The sequence below is a fragment of the Carica papaya genome, chromosome 7, assembly GCF_054855325.1.
Source record: "Carica papaya isolate Zhongbai chromosome 7, ASM5485532v1, whole genome shotgun sequence".
NCBI classification, from domain to species: Eukaryota; Viridiplantae; Streptophyta; class Magnoliopsida; order Brassicales; family Caricaceae; genus Carica; species Carica papaya.
The window spans coordinates 20,324,375-20,341,409 of record NC_142315.1 but is presented as its reverse complement, the minus strand read 5'-3'; the positions used below and the strand labels follow the sequence as shown (position 1 = coordinate 20,341,409).

At 35.9% G+C, this 17,035-nt stretch overlaps 1 protein-coding gene across 2 annotated transcripts; it reads right to left on the bottom strand.

Moving 5' to 3' along the window:
* Positions 1 to 234: 234 nt before the first annotated feature.
* LOC110825392 (Core-2/I-branching beta-1,6-N-acetylglucosaminyltransferase family protein) lies at positions 235 to 16,196 on the bottom strand. Of its 2 annotated transcripts, XM_088206988.1 has the most exons (13): positions 16,030 to 16,196; positions 15,887 to 15,942; positions 14,801 to 14,888; positions 14,448 to 14,673; positions 13,120 to 13,218; positions 12,619 to 12,719; positions 12,462 to 12,533; positions 12,237 to 12,327; positions 2,451 to 2,531; positions 1,181 to 1,240; positions 931 to 1,053; positions 793 to 831; positions 235 to 700 (listed from the first exon to the last, which is right to left on the bottom strand). In XM_088206988.1, the coding sequence occupies exons 3-13, from the start codon at positions 14,809 to 14,811 to the stop codon at positions 572 to 574; spliced, it is 1,032 nt and encodes a 343-aa protein (XP_088063114.1). In that variant the 5' UTR covers positions 14,812 to 14,888; positions 15,887 to 15,942; positions 16,030 to 16,196; the 3' UTR covers positions 235 to 571. The 2 variants fall into 2 exon arrangements, with proteins under 2 accessions (XP_088063114.1, XP_088063113.1); XM_088206987.1 differs by having other exon boundaries at positions 14,448 to 14,888; positions 16,030 to 16,195.
* Between the last annotated feature and the right edge of the window lie 839 nt (positions 16,197 to 17,035).

The following is a 17,035-nucleotide window of genomic DNA, read 5'->3' as shown; positions in this document are numbered from 1 at the left end:
ACTGGTGGTATGATGGATAAGATTTCAAAATTAAAGACATTTGATGATGTACCAAAAAAATAAAAACAAATCTTGTAACAGTATAAAATATGTACCAATACATTCATAGTTCACATATTATCTTCAAGAACATTGTATGTTCATGATTTTTCAAAATTGAGAATTTGTTATAAAGGCCAACAGCTCACATAATAAGTTATTTAGGCAAAAAGAAAAAACAAAAAAGCATATCGATGAGCTCAAAAATCACACTTCACTTGAATATGAAGCTTATAACAAAAACCAAAATTTCCAGTCTATATATCAGGATTATTCCATTAATAAGCAACGGTAATAAAGCAAATAAGGTAGCAAGCTCTGAACCTTGCCATCCCAAATATGCTATGCCCTCCTCTGGTCCCTGTCAGGTGAAATCTTACATGATCAGCAGTTCACCTTCACTAAGAAACAGCAGAACTCTGTCGCTCCTAGTTTTATCTACTTTAAATTATGTACGAGATCCAATGCATAATAGTCAAGGTACGGCCAAAGAATAACTCCCCAGATTTTCTGAGATGTAGAAATTGAACGCTTAAATTGATGTGTAGTTGGAGGAAATGTACATCAAGCTCTCCAGAGTTTCCGGATAAAATTTTCTGGCAAATAGATAACAGGGTCGCTTCAAGCCATTCCATAAGCAAGGTTTAATTGTCACCTTCTTCTGCAACCACAAAAGAAAATCAGTGATAACATGCCTTTTACCTAAACAATAATGTTTGGTCCGATACATGTTTAAAGAATCCAGTGTTTTACCTTTTCATCACTAGTCACATGTACAGATTCCTCTATAGACTGCATTCAACAAGTCTCATGGTCAGGAAAAGTAATACTATAAATGACACAGAATTTCAGATAGACCAGCAGAACCAGATATGTCTGTCTGCAACACACCGATAGGTTCTTCAGGAGGTCATAAGAAACATCTTTCACCCGGTATGCCTTGGGATGCCATTTTCCTTCAGACCAGTCAACGTGTGTCACTGACCAATTTGCAATCCCAGCAGGATCAATAATCTGAGATTAAAAAAGAAAGTTAGTTCAAAGTAGTTCAGTAATAGAGAAAAGAAAAAAAGATGAGTTATGCTCACTTTTAAGGAGTGCAGGTCTGCAAGATAATGAATATATTATATTAATTACTTACATTAAAAAGAGTCGGGAAGTAGTGCTCGTCTGCATAGCAATTACGTCCGTCCATGTTTGGCTGAGAAAGCCCACCACAATACCATCAAGATTTTTGTCAATTAAACAAAATTCAGCAACCAATGTTCATTAGTGAAACAAAGTTTAGCAGCCATTTTGTTAATGAAAAGAGAGAAATCCAGAAACTCTCATGAGTTTTATCTTACTTCCAGAAAAAATTCTAGTGAAATCCCTCTATTTTCAAATGAGATTTTATATTAATCTCCATATATTCTGTCTGTTAATAATAATTCCACTATTTTTTTTATGTACCATCTCAACATAATTTTTTCTGTCATTTTTCTGAGAGTACCCGGTCATATGATCATTGCAAATTATTAAATTACTTCAGAACTGAAAAACTTGTTGTATCCAAATGATAAGTCAGGCTGCTGGATCATTTGGCTAGGCAATTGACTGGAAAGGCAGTCAAGCTTTTCCAAAATATTTTACATAAAAGTGAGAAATGTTTTGCTCAAATCCAGAAAATGGTGGCTTTCTACGGAAAACTCATGATTTCTACAGGTTACCTATGAGGAAAAAAATAACTCTGACATAAGAGTCTCTAGCAGCAGATAAGTAAATAGATTTAGACAAGATGGAGAACCCGAATTTAAAGATTTGCATATTTGATTTTTTTTAAACAGCAGACATATTGGCTGCTTTTTGAAAGAGACACTTCTATTTCCAATTTTTTTCTTCCTTTTTTTTAGTTCTCCTATTTTTGGCTCTTAAGTGATACATACTGATTTGGTAAAGAATCATTATCAAAGCACTCAATTATCTATTTTACATGGACTGTATTTACTTTCTAGTAATTTTATTTTGACATAACATAAGATGAACCTAATAAGTAGTGACTGAATGCTTGGGAGAAGTTTGTTGTTTCATCCTCAAACGTGTAAAATAAGTGAAAGAGCATATATATACACGTACAATAGTTAAAAGATAGAGCAGAAGAAAGCAATTTACAAACATTAATGTGATAACATAGTGATTTAGCTCCAACTCCAATACACAAGGAAAGCTGACAATTGGTATCAATGACCATAAGGATATAAGAAACTAAAAGGAATTTTTTCGTGCTTGTTCCAATCATAATCAATTGAAACTGTATTGCAAATAGGGAACAAAGCGATGAAAACCTTTTCAACATACAAGATTATTACTTGACATAGATAATCCATCCAAAGAAAACAATGCGAATTGAGATTAATACCAGGTTTACCTACCCTGCAGTGAAGCTTGAACTTTGTGTAGTACAGGCTGTCTGCCATAACAATAATAGCATGCTTTCGTGTCATGGAGAACCACTGCAGTAGAAATGTAAATCTCATGGGATATCCAATGATCTATCAACATTCTAGCTGCAAAGGAATGTCTACCATATCGATTATACCAGGCCATCTATTTGCCAAGTAAAAGGCATACAAGTAGATCAATTAAAATTCCAAATAGGAAAGATGCAAGAGTATTCTTCAACCAGAAATATACTCACAAGGAAAAAGACCCCATAAAAATTGGTAGTTCCATTGGATTATTGGTAACCACAAGAATAATTGTGATAAACCTAATTTCTCATTCGAAAAAGAATTGCATCATCATCTAGTAAAACACGAAGTTAGAAAGATCCATTCCATGATTTCAGAAGTAAATCTAAGACCTTGATATGTAGAAAACAAGGAAACTATACATATTAATGTCAGGACATAAAGGGTAAAAAAAGAGATAAATAATAAAATGAGTAAATTAATCTTTTACAAGTATTAATTAGGATTAATATTGGAGTTAATGTTTTAAATTTACGTCACAGTAGCCATCGCTATATTGATTCCAGCCATGATAGTGACTGCTTTAATTGCTTATAACCTGTAAAAGGTTCAATCTTTATGTTATAATCAATTGAGAAAAAAATAAAATTATTTTTCAGATTTTCCTCTCTGTTTCTCTTCTATTTCTCTCTTCTCTCTCTCTTTTTTTGTCAAGATCAGACAGTCATGTCAAAGGCTTCTAACAAGGTGGTATAAGAGCCGGAGAATCCGAAAATGATCATCGTGAAGGAGATCAATCTAAAACTCACCGCGTTCATGGAAGAATCGCAGCAGTAGTTCAGCAGGATACTAGATCTGCTCCATGGCAGATCCACCATTTGGACAGAAGAAAGCTTGGCACGCCTGGCGAAGGCACTCCCGGAAGATGCGAGGCTAACAGCTCAAAGGGAGGCACCTGACGGTCAACCGACCCCTCTTATGCGTGATGAAGAAGAAAAGATTTGGGATTTAGCTAAAAACAATAAACCCTAAAACCGATTCAGTTATTGAATCGGGGCAAACAACACAGACCAAAGCAGGTTCGCTAACTTATCCCATTCGAACCGGTCCAACCAACATTTTGAACCAAACTGCTTCACTACTCTCCTTCTCTTTCTTTCTCAAGCAACGGCGGCAGGGAATGAATACCCTAGAGATCTCTTCCTCGTTCACCTCAGCCAACTAGCCGGAAAGAGTTATCTTCTGGAAACTCTGCTCGGGTCCCGCTTTAATCTGCGAGAGGTCAAGATGAGAACTTGGAGGTCTCTTGTTCTTTAGATGGACTCTGATTTGGAAAAGAAGTGGAAGAAGAAGAAGAAGCGGAAGAAGAAGAGGTGGAAGAACACGATACTGCAGCAGCACGATTACAATGCCCGGTAGTGGCTGCATCGGCGGTTTGGAAGGGCCAATCCGTAAAAATTTGATTTTCAATGGTGGAAGCAGTAGAAAACTACTTCAAAAAAAAAAGATATATACATATATAATAATTAACATATATATATATATATATAAAAGAAAAAAAAATGTGCTTTAAAAAAATATATACCTATATATATAATAATAATAATCTATATTTTAACATTGGGGACAAGGTTGATGCTAAATGAGAAGGTATTCTCAGGATATTAAAAGTAAAAAGAGAGAAAAATAATAAAACGGGTAAATTATTCTTTTACAAGTATCAATTAGGGTTAAGATTGAAGTTAATATTTTGAATTTACTTCACAATAGCCACCGTTGTATTGATTCTAACCATGATAATGGCTACTTTAATTGCTTATACCTTATAAAAGCTTAATCTTTATGTTATAATCAATTAAGGAAAAGACTAACATTATTTCTCAGATTTCCCTCTCTGTTTCTCTTCTATTTCTCTCTTCTCTCTCTCTTTCTTTATCAAAATCAGACAATCATGTCAAAAGCTTCTGATAAAGTGGTATCAGAGACAGAGAATTCGAAAGCAATCACTGTGAAAGAGATCGAACTAAAACTCACCGCGTTCATGAAAGAATCGCGGCGGCAGTTTAGCATGATACTGGATCTGCTCCATGGCAGATCCACCGACTGGACCGAAGAAAGCTTGGCACACCTGGCGGAGGCATTCCTGAGAGATGTGAGGCCGACGGCTCAAGGGGCTACACCTGACAGCCAGCCGACCCTTCTTCTGCGTGATGAAGAAGAAAAGATTTAGGGTTCAGATAAAAAAATAAACTCTAAAACCAATTCAGTTATTGAATCGGAGCAAATAATACAGATTGAAACAGGTTCGCTAACTTATCCTATTCGAACCGGTCCAGCCAACATTTTGAACCGTACAGGTTCACCTGCTCCCCTTCTCTTTTTTTTTCTCAAGCAATGGTGGCGGAAATGAACACCCTAAAGGTCTCTTCCTCGTTCACCTCGGCTAACGAGCCAGAAAGATTTACCTCTCGGAAACTCTGCCCAGGTTCCGCTTTAATCCACGCAAGGTCAAGATGAGAACCTGCAGGTCTCTCATTCTTCAGATGGGTTCTGATCTAGAAAAGAAGTGGAGGAAGGAGAAGCGGAAGAAGAAGAAGAAGCAAAAGAAGAAGAGAAGGAAGAACGCGTTACTGCAGCAGCACGATTACAACGCCCGACAATGGTTGCGTCGGTGGTGTGGAGGAGCCAATCCGTGAAAATTTGATTTTCAATGGTGGAAGCAACAGAACTGCTTTAATATATATACATAATAATAATAATAAATTGATTTTACGGGGGGTAGAGGCAGTAGAAAATTGCTTCAGAAAAAAAAAAAAAGATATATACATATATAATAATTAACATATATATATAAAAAGAAACTATTTTAGCATATATATATATATATAAAAGAAAAAAAAAGTTCTTTAAAAAAATATATACCTATATCTATCATAGTAAACTCTCACTCTTTACTCTCTCCTGTTCATGAGGGAGCGAGCATGAGGGAGCGTGTCACATTGTCTGATGTCGGCCTTGCACCACCATTCGCTCGGAGGGTAAAACATGTTACTCCTTGGAGGGAGGAAGTTTCTAACAATCGAAAATAAGTCATTTTATTTAATTTATGAAGGAAGAATGGCGGAGGGTCTAAGAGTTTGTGAGAACAGGAAGGGCTATAGGGTCTCAATTTTTTTGGAGAAGGGGAAGTAAAGTGGCTGCTCGATGCCTTGGAAGATTTTTATTGGAGTAACCAAGTGCCATGGGCAAGACGAATGTCTAGTCAAAATCAGGTTTTTTGGATATCCTTTCGTAGTAACAGGAGGGGCCTCTATCTGGTGTTGTCAGAAGTCCTCAAAAAGAAGGTGAATAGGATTTTCATCTTAGAAGGGGAACAGGGACAGGGCTGGTAGATTTTTATGAATATGACGTTTGAACTAGCTAAGCAGAAAATGGTGCGTTCGGATGCCTTTTCAAAATCAGAAAGTAAGAAGGGTTAACTGATTTGCTTGAATGATGCTCAAACACAATTGTGGAATGCCTTCTTTCATTGCCCTCACTGCTCTTCCTAGATCCAGTTTGAGGTGAAAGTAAAAGGTGAGAAGTCCTACGCAGCGGCGCTTCAGTCTGGGGGATTCACACATCATTGGGTAGGGCAAACTAAACCCAGAAGAGAAGCACGTCGGACCCCCCGTGCACCACATATGCCCACTGAGGGGTATAATAGGAATGCCCGAAATGATGCTAAAAGGATTCGTTTTGGGCTTCCCCATAAAAAGAATTTCGAAAGGGTCGGAGTTGTTCAGCCAAAGCCCATAAATCTAAGGCTCACTAGAGAGAATAAAGGAAAATGGATAGTTGACCATGATCCTGGACCGGAGGAATGATCTAGAGGTTGGAGCCCAGGAAAAAAAGGCTGGTGGAGGCCAATTAATAGTATTATAACAATGGGTGAGTCTTCGAGCATTCACTTAGGGCAAATTCCCAACTCAAGTGAAAACATCAGGGGAAGTCCAAAGATAATGAGGAGGACAGCAAGAGTGGAAAGGAATTGTTGAGATGGGAAAGGAAGATGGAGTTCCGGTCTCGGATTTTGAAGGCAAAACCGAAGACGATGGACAATTCCGTTCGTATGCTTCGATGGATGGGAAAGGGACTATGAAGATGCGGGAGAGAAGATTCAAGAAAGATCCAACGGAGATTTAGCGGTAACGTTGGTGAATGATGAGATTCTACCACTCACATCTTTGAATGTTGAGCAAGTTGAGAACATAGAGCTATTGGGACAAGCTGAAATGGGTCTGGAAGACAGAGAAGCAGAGTTAAGCTCAGTGTGTGTTCTTCAAAATGTCCAAAAATTTAGTAGAATAATGGGAGTGTCATTCAAAGGCATTGAGGACCAGGTATGTTCTTTTCTCTTTGAAATCTTTAGAAGAAGGATGCTTAAAAAGGAGGGGGCAAACAGGGATGCTAGAAAGAAGAAACAAAGAGGTGGGACACCTAGAGAGCTGAAAAGATTGGAGTTCTCTATTAACTATGATGGGAGGAGGTATGAAGGAAAGGTGAAGGAGGTCAATCCAAACATAAAAGTATGATTGGTAAAATTATATCTTGGAATGTGAGGGGTTTTAATGATGGGAAAAAAAACAGTTATTAAAGGTTGTCTGGTAATGTAGAAACCTGATATGATATGTCTGTAGGAATCAAAAGTGGAGTGTTCTGACAGAGTTTTTATTAAGAGTATTTGGAATTGTAAAGAGGTGAGTTGGGACTTTATTCCGGCGAAGGGCGCTGCTGAGGTCGCGGGGGGGAGGAGAAATTCCAGTGCTTGGATAGAATGGGGGGGGGGAGGTTCTCTATCTGTCCGGTTTAAAAATGTGAGAGGGGGAGAGGATTGGCTCTTTACTGGTGTATATTGCCGTGGCAACAGGACTGAAATGGAGATTCTATGGAGTTAGATGGGTACATGCAGAAATGGGGTGACAATTGGCCAGTTGGGGGAGATTTTAATATGGTGCTGAGGAGGAAGGAGAGGAGTGGTGGCAACTTCTCTACTGCTGTGGCTGAGGAATTTAAAGACACATTGGATAGTTTGGATTTTGTTGATTTACCAATGGCTGGGGGTGGATGGACCTCGTCCAACCAAAGAATCAATCCCTCATGGTCTCGAATTGATAGATTTTTAGTACCTTCAAAGATGTTGCTCAACTTGAATGGGGTCTGCTAGAAGAAATTATCCATACCCATTTTGGACCATTTTCCTATTTCTCTGGAAGATGATGGTATACAGTGGGATCCGATCCCTTTCAGAATAGAAAAGAGATGGTTAAAAAAGGATGTTTTTCGGTGGCTTGTGGAAGATATCTGGGAACAAACTTTGATTCAAGGAAAAACTAGCTTCAGGATTGCTGCCAAAATGAAGGCGCTGAAGGAGGCTATAAAGGAGTGGACTAAGGAAGAAAAAATTAAAAATGGTGAGGAAGTCAGTTCTATTCTAAGAATCATTGAGGAGCTAAACTTTAAAGAGGGGATGAACAACTTGGAGGAGGCTGACTGCATCCTGAGGGATCAACTGAAGGGTAAACTAGCTAGCAAATTTGCCTTAGATGTAGAGTCTTGGAGACAAAAATCTAGGAAAAATTGGCTTAAGGAAGGGGATCGAAACAAAAAGTGTTTTCATGTTTTGGCTAGCCATCACAGGAAATATAATTATATTGATGAACTGTTGGCAGACAATATGATTTTTAAAGGAAATGAGAACATGAGGAATGCTGCCAAGACCTTCTACGCTGGTTTGTATGAGGAAGAATTCAATATAAGACCTAAATTAAATGAGCTGCAATTCAAGAGGCTGTCTGAGAATAGTAGTAATTTGCTGGAATCTACTTTTGATGAAGAGCAAATCTATGAAGCCTTAAAATCATGTAATGGTGACAAAGTATCGGGTCCGAACAGGTTCAATATGAATTTCCTTAAAGAATTTTGGTATCTTATCAAGGGGGAGGTGATGGAAATGTTTAAGGAATTCCATGAAACTAGGAAGTTCGTAAAATCTTTAAACTCTATCTTTTTGGTGCTTATTGCTAAAAAGAAAGGCGCCAAGAACATTGGGGACTTTAGACCTATTAGCCTAATTGGGAGCATATACAAACTCCTATCTAAAGTTCTGGCTAGGAGACTGTCTAAAGTGCTTGGCGAAGTTATTGGGGAATGTCAACAAGCTTTCGTCGAAGGATGATAGATTTTAGATGTTGTTTTGACAGCGAATGAAGTGGTTAATGAGTTGGTTTCGGGGTGTAAGGATGGTTTAGTTTGCAAACTTGATATGGAGAAGGCATATGATCATGCTAATTGGGATTTTGTTGATTACATGTTGAATAGATTGGGTTTTGGTCGAAAATGGAGAGAATGGATGATGTTCTGCATTTCTACAACCTCATTCGCGGTTATGGTAAATGGTGTTCCCTCAATATTCTTCAAAGCCACTAGAGGATTAAGGCAAGGGGACCCATTATCCCCCTTTACTCTTCATTATTGTAATGGAAGTACTTAATGGCTTATAAACGAAGGCTTTGGAAGTACAACTAATTAGAGGTGTAAAGGTGGGCAGTGGTGATAATTCCATTGTGGTTTCTCACTTATTTTTGCTGATGATACGTTTATTTTCTGCCAACCGGACGTTGGGATTTTAAGGCATTTAAGTTGCCTCCTACTATTATTTCAAGCTGTATCGGGGCTTAATATCAACTTGCATAAATTGAAAATGGTGAGATTGGGTGATAGAAGTGATGAAACTAGACTGTCTAAGGTTTTGGGTTGCAAGCCAGCTAGCCTTCCGATAAAATATTCGAGCCTTCCCCTAGGGGCCAAGTATAAGGATATGAAAATTTGGGAGGCGGTTATTGAAACTTTTGAAAGAAGATTAACGGGATGGAAAAGAAATTTTTTATCCAAATGTGGTAGGTACACTCTCATCCGAAGTACCCTAACAAATCTCCCAATCCATTACTTATCCACCATCACAATACCAACTAAAATTGCCATAAGGCTAGAGACCATCCAGTGTAGATTTTTATGGGGTGATGAGGAAGGTAACAAAAAATATCACTTGGTTAATTGGGCTGAAGTTAAAAACCCTGTTAACAAAGGGGGCTTGGGCATTAAATCTCTGGCTGAGTTGAATATTGTCCTGAATGCCAAATGGTTATGGTGGTACTTACAGGAAGAGGACAGACAATGGAGAAGGGTAATCTGGGTAAGATGAGGTGATCTGTTGGGCAGAAATGATAATGGCAGAATCAACAAACAGCATGGCCTAAGGCTATAGAGAAAAATCCAGATGGACTGCTACCATTTTAAAGCTTCTATTCAGTGGAAGATTGGTTGTGGAGATAAAATTAAATTCTGGAAAGATGAGTGGATTGAGGGGGGCAGTCTTATGAGCTGATTTCCTAGAATTTTCAAAATTTCTCAGTCCAGGAACATGGTGGTTAAAGAATCTTACAAAGAGATTAATGGCAGCCGGATTTGGGAGGTGAATGTATACAGAAACTTAAAAGACTGGGAGATACAAGATTACATAAACCTGTTGAAATTGCTGGAAATGCAGAAGTTGAAGGAAACAGAGGATAGGGTGATCTGGAAATTGAGTCAGAATGGACAGTTTTCTTGTAAATCTTATTATTGATACCTTAGAGAAGGAAGGGCTGGTTCAGATTTCAATTTTTCCTTTAAGCAGATCTGGAAGTTAAATGCGTCCCCACGGATTGCCTTTTTTGCTTGGGAGACCAGTAGAGAATGTATTTTACTTATTGACAAACTGATGAGGAGAGGATACCACATGGCTAACCGATGTTATTTATTATGAATACAGCAGAATCGTGCAACCACTTACTCTTATGGTGCCCCGTGACTCATGAGCTGTGGAGTATGGTATATAGTCTTCTTGGGGTGAAATGGGTAATGGTTGGTACGGTTAGGGAGGAATTATGGGCTTGGGATGGTATGAGAAAGGATAATGTTCGTTGGGGTCTAATTCTCCTAACAGTGTTATGGGTTATTTGGAAAGAAAGAAATCTTAGGGCTTTTGATGGAAAAAAAAACCCGATGTATAGATTAAGAAATAGGTGGTTTCACATTTTTGGGTATACGTTTATAGAGCGTGACATTGGTAGAGATGAGAATTTTAGGTTTGTCATTGATACCCTAACTAAAATGTAAACAATTGTGCATGAACGGTACCCCCTTGTTTGGTGCTTTATGAATATATACTTCTTAACTTTTTATTTCGAAAAAATAATAATTATTATAATAATAATAATCTATATTTTAACCTTGGGGACATGATTGATGCTGAAGGAGAGGATATTATCAGGACATTAAGAGTAAAAAAAAGGAAAAATTAATAAAAAAGGTAAATTAGTCTTTTACAAGTATCAATTAGGGTTAAGATTAAGTTAATGTTTTGAATTTACTTCACAGCAGCTACTACTATTTTGATTCCAGTCATAATAGTGGTTGCTTTAATTACTTATAACTTACAAAAAGCTAAATCTTTATGTTATAATCAATTAAGGAAAAGAATAATATTATTTCTCATATTTCTCTTTTTGTTTTTCTTCTATTTCTCTCCTCTCTCTTTTTCTTTGTCAAGATCAGAAAAACATGTCAAGGGCTTCTAACAATTAGGTATTTTGATTTTTAAACTACTTGTAGCTGAGTAAAATTGTTACAGACTGCAGGCAATGTTAAAGAGCTAGTAAAAGATTTCTCCACTACCCAAGAAAGAAAGATAGCCTAGCTTGGCACATAACTAGGGTGAACTTGAATAGGTAAAAAATTGTAAAAACTAGAATATAATCAATAACAAATTATGATTTCGTCCCTTTTGGTTTGAATGTTCCCAAAATAAAAATTTGGCATATGTTTTGTGACAATCAACTATCATGAGGTTTCACCAGTAGACAGGAGTAACAATGTAGTTTCAAAGACCCACATGAGCATCACATGGTTCTAATATTGTTTCTTGTTAAAGACTCTTTTACAATTTGTAAATTACAGAGTTCTAATATTTTTAAAGACTAACTGGTGCAAATAGGTTAGTTTAGATTCTCTAAATAGATATTATAATTCTTTAAAATATAAAACTAGTGTATTACTTGTTTTATGCATTTACTTTTTTCTATTTTATTAATATTAGTATTTCTTAATTTAAAACTAGTTTTAGAGACTTTAGTTTAACCCTATTTAAGAAAGGTTACTTAGCAAATATTATAAATACTATATAATCTCATTTTTATGAGGAGGTCAACTATTCAATAGAGTTATTTGAAAATTTTCTCAGTTTTTGGTTGTGTACCAACCTTAAACATTTGGTATATTAAGTTGGGTAAGGTAAGGAGTGGCTAAGGCGCTTTACTTTACCTACCTAATTTTCTTTATGACAAATTTGCAGACTTCAAACTCATCTTTTGGAGCAAAAGAAGGTCACGCCTCTACTTTATACACAGATGTGGCTCCAGATTTTATTTAATTACTAATGGGAAACATCTACAAAGCTGGAAGTGTAGTGGGAAACAGCGGAGCACGAGCCACTGTTCATCCCCAATAAGGTGTAAAGTATCAATAAGCAGAAGTCTTAGTGTGGCAAGAGAGCAAATACTAAATAGATAGCCGAGAGGCCATGCCAAAGATCAACACTTGACAAGGGAGCAAAAGTCCAGAAAAATTTTATTAAAAACTAGACTCATGTTTATCAGAAAAATATACCTGAGAACCCTTTCGGAAATCCTCCTTTTCAACTTCTGGCTTCATATGTTCAGAATACCTCCCATTTCCATGAGGACCAGGATCTACAAAACTAGCAGAGAGAGATGGGGAGTTTTTAGAAGAAAAAATAGGAAGGGTTTTTTTTTCAGTGCAAGGAAATAAAGAGGTTATAAAATTAATCAACTAGTATAAAGGGCAGCCCCTAAGCGAATATGTTAGGCTTACCAATCAATGAAGCTCATATTAGTGAACATCAGGAAATTGTACACATACTCAAAGTTGTGCAGTGGTATGCAACTGGCAGGGGAAAGCAAAAGTAAAGAAATAACTTAGATTCCATCATGACAAGAGGTACATATAAGAGAAATCAACAATCAATCACCTATCAGACAGTAATACAAAGTGCTGGTTATCAGACTCTAAGAGAGCATTCGCCAACAATCTCTTCTCTGCATCAACCATTGAAATTTTTCCCCAACCCACCTGCAAGTAAGTTGTTCATAGAGACCTTGTCTTATTTAGAAAAAGACATTCACGTGATACTTGGAATTTAGCAGTGATATTTAATCATCTAATGAGAAGGAATTTGTGAGAAGCGAATGAGAATATATCCAGCAGAAATTTGTATTCTAAACAACTGAGGGAGTGAAAAGCTATTGTCACAACAGAAATTGCACAAACATTTTCATCTTCAAGGCAACTGTCACACAAAATCTAGTTTTATTGTGCAAAACTAATTTAAAAGCCTTCGACTTTGAAAAAATTAAATAAACTAATGTATTTTAGGATTAATGGAAAGGTTAAAGAATTAAATCTGGCTTTACCACACATTAAAACCAGTTATGACATTTTGTAGCGAACAAGACAGAAGAAACATTATTACCTTATTACTGGGTATGTCTCGACCAACAAAATAACGACTTGCATGGTAAGGTTTATCCTTCGATGCGTGTACATAAATGGAGAATCTGTCTTCATGTCCCTGGAGGAAGATGTTAAACGTCATATTTTTCTGGAAGGATAAAATTTGAAATAGAAACAAAAGGAAAGAACTTCCGACAAATTTGAGACGAAAAGGTTGCATTAAGCATCCTACAGGAAAAAATCTATTAAGTCAAAAGACCTTTTCGTCTCGATCAATTTACTTCTGACAAAAAGCTAGTTAGCGCATATAAGAGCTTATTATTTGAAAGCAACACTAGAACTCCAATATAGAATACAAATTGAGTAATTATCCCCACAAGATGGTAAAACGAAATTAATAAATTAAATATGCATTTGATAGTCCATGTTAATTCTTTTAAATATGCATCAAACAGTCCTCTGCTAAGTCTTAGAAACAGAATATGCACCCAAAAACCTCATGTGATAAAGTTGATTTCAGAAAATGATAATGATACCAAATAATGATCAAGTGGATGTCAGATAACGATAATGATAATATATTACTATAATAATCAAAATGACAAGTAAATACCTAGATATCACAAACATATTAATGTCAAATCAATTGCATTTTACTAAGGAACTTCCTCATGTATCCCCAAAGCTTCCATCTATTTCAAAAGGATCAAAGAATCCAACCACCATCAATAAATGCACTTGTCCCAAAAGCTCTCTCTCCTCAATGACCATAAGTTGAGTTTTCAAGACCAAACTTTTTGTGCAAAAATACTTGACAATAAAGATAAGTACAAGAAAAGAAAAGAAAAGCATAGCTTCCACAATAGAAAGACAATTCACCCTGTTTTGTACATCAAAACTATAAGCTACCAAACATAGTTTCAACATTCCTTTTCTTCATTTCAGAAACATATGATTGATGATTGCTTCAATCCCAAAGAAAGCTCTGAGGAGTGCTTCTTGTTTCTTTTACTGTTTCATTGAGGAAAGTGAACCCCTCTTTCAATTACTAAATAAGTTACTGCAGTATCTCTAACCTCATGCCTAACTCAACATTTGAAGTGGTGTTAGTTCAATCTTTTCATATGTTTAGAAGGAAATAAAAATATCATAAAGAGGACAGAAAGTTAGGCACGTAAGAATTTAATAGTGAAAGACATTGCCAAAAAGCTTTCTAACCAACTATTCTGGCACCGAATGCATGCTATGAGATCAGAAATAAAAAACAATTTAAAGAGAGAAGACATTAGTAACGCCACAAAAAAGACTAAAATGGAATGAGTTTACAAACAAGAGTCTAAGCCTTACATGGAAAAACTTTTCCCAGAGCGGCTCAAAAGGTAACATCCCTGGAGTCAAAAACATGAAAGCAATTTTCGGGTTCTTTGTTTGAGTAGGATTTAGGTTCAAAAGTTCTTTAATTACAACTTGGGCTGCATTCTCATCATCAGTTAACTCCCTCAGAGGAACAAATGGAAACTGCCGTAAGATAGCACAATCGGAAGTAGAAAAGATGTAGCAGGACGTCCAACCTCTAGGCGCGTAAATGTAGGCACCAATTAGACATATACTCACCAAAGAAACCAATATAATAATCCACTTTGGGCCCTTAAAATGGGACCGCTGTCGAGACCCAGACATAATTAAAATATCTATTATACCCAGAGGCCATGCACTATCTGTCTTCACTCAAGATGAAGCCATCAAACTGACATCTCAAGGCATTATTTCCTCCCTTCATCTTATAATCTGGCAAATTCAAAATCAACTTAGAGAATACCATGCAACAAGCGTCAAGATATACCATAAATAGTGCAGTAATTAGAAATGAACAATGACAGAACACAAATAAATAACTGAAATGATGCATCTATTGTGAATATATGCTAGGAGAACAGTGTAAGATATAAATTAACTTGAGAACATTTTTAACTCTTAAAAATCTTGTAGCAACTGGTTTCAAGTAGATTAGGAAACTGAGAACAGCAAAGACCATATGATCTTTTACTTGGAATACGGCTGGTTCTCTTGGTTTAACCACTCTTGTATATAGCATGGTTTTCTAGGGGGAAAAGCGCAATCAGACATCAATTTCTGAAAAAGCTTTTTGTCCGTTACAACTCCAAGGCAAATGTACCTCACTTGCATTCAGTACTTTAGCATATTAAGGAAAGTAACATCTCTTCAGCATGGTCATATACTTCCTTTACAAACAGTGATCGTCATAGTACTACCCATTTTCTCGCTCTAAAATACCAATCACGCGTCACTAACAAGTATAATCACCAGCAAGAAGTACGAATGCAATAAAAGTAAACAATTTCTTGTTATGAGAGCAACTGGCTTATAAAATATAAAACTTCTTATTCCCATATTTGAAATTCCTATCACAGAAGAATTTCAATTTCAGAGGCATCGAAAAAATCATAACTATTAACCTCTCGCCAAAATAACACGGTCAAAAAATCATCAATCGAACCACCCTCTCAGACTAAGCGCTCGACAGAATAAGATAATTAAGGAGAATTTCCAAATAAACGGCAACCATAAAAAATGCCAAAAAGAAAATAACAGAAAAAAAAAAAAAAGAACAACAAAGTCCAATGACGATTGAATGACATGGTTTCTGAAAATAACGAGCGATTCTAGTTTTCAAGCAATGAAGGGCTTAAAAAATGACTTCAAAACCAGATATCAACTAATCAAGAGAAACAACGGTAAAGATATTTTGATCAACTGTAGCTTACCGTGGGGTTCTGGATATAAACTCCGAGCCGAGACGTAGATCACAGTACTTGGAGATCTATTAAGAAAGATGAAATTAATAACAGTAAATAATTAACGATATTAACTTATTAATTAACAATAAACAACGGGGGACCGATACTACCTCCTCTCTCGCTTGAAACACTGTTGCAGGAGATTAATGGCATTTTTTTTTTCTCTCTCTGTTCATGCAATTAATTCCCCTCGTATCAGATATGTCTGTGTGCATCTCTGTACTGTATTTTATAGGAATACTTCAGTCTTCTTCCTCTTCCTCCTTTTTTTTTTTTTTTTTTTTTTTTTAACTTTCCTTTAAGTCATACCCTTTATTATTCCAACAATGTACTTGGTGTGCAATAAGAAGTTACGATATTGCCCTTGATCCTTCGAATGTTAAAATTTGTTTGGTACTCGGCCTTCTGTATGAACTTGAAAAACGGTGGCGTTTTTGTTCTTTTTGGGCCTAATAAGAAAATTCGCATAGTTGGTATTGAAAACTGTTTGCATATTTTAAAAGTCTTTTGGAAAAAGAACATTTCTTTTTTCAACATTATCATTTAATAAATGTTGATTTTTAAGGTAAAAAAAATCTTCAAAATGTTGATTTCAAAGTTTAAAAGTCCAAGAGAAGGGTTGGTTGTATGGTAATTTAATTATTTCTTTCACTTTCGGGCCTTCAGGCTTTTTCTTTAATAAATTTAATGTTTTATCATATTTATAATCAAGTCTATCAATTTAAAAAAATCAAATCCAATTTTTTTTTCGATTTAATTCAGTGATTACATAGTTAACATAATTGTTATTAAAATTGTTCAATTTTCCAGATTTCGTGTGCGTTTTTTTTAATTATATATATATATATATATTTGTTTAACATTCACTGGATGCATTAGATTTTAGTAACTAATGAATGAATTTGTGCATATACATATAGAAATGAAAAAAAAAAAATCAGAAATGCTTTCACAAATAAATGAATAATCCGTACGTTGTGATTATGCTTATAAAATAAATTTACAATAAATAAAATAAAAAGTAAATAATAATTATCAAAATTTGACTTGTTATTTGATTTCTAACAAGTCAAAAAGCTTATATGATTGCTTTTTGTATAAACTCACCTACTATTA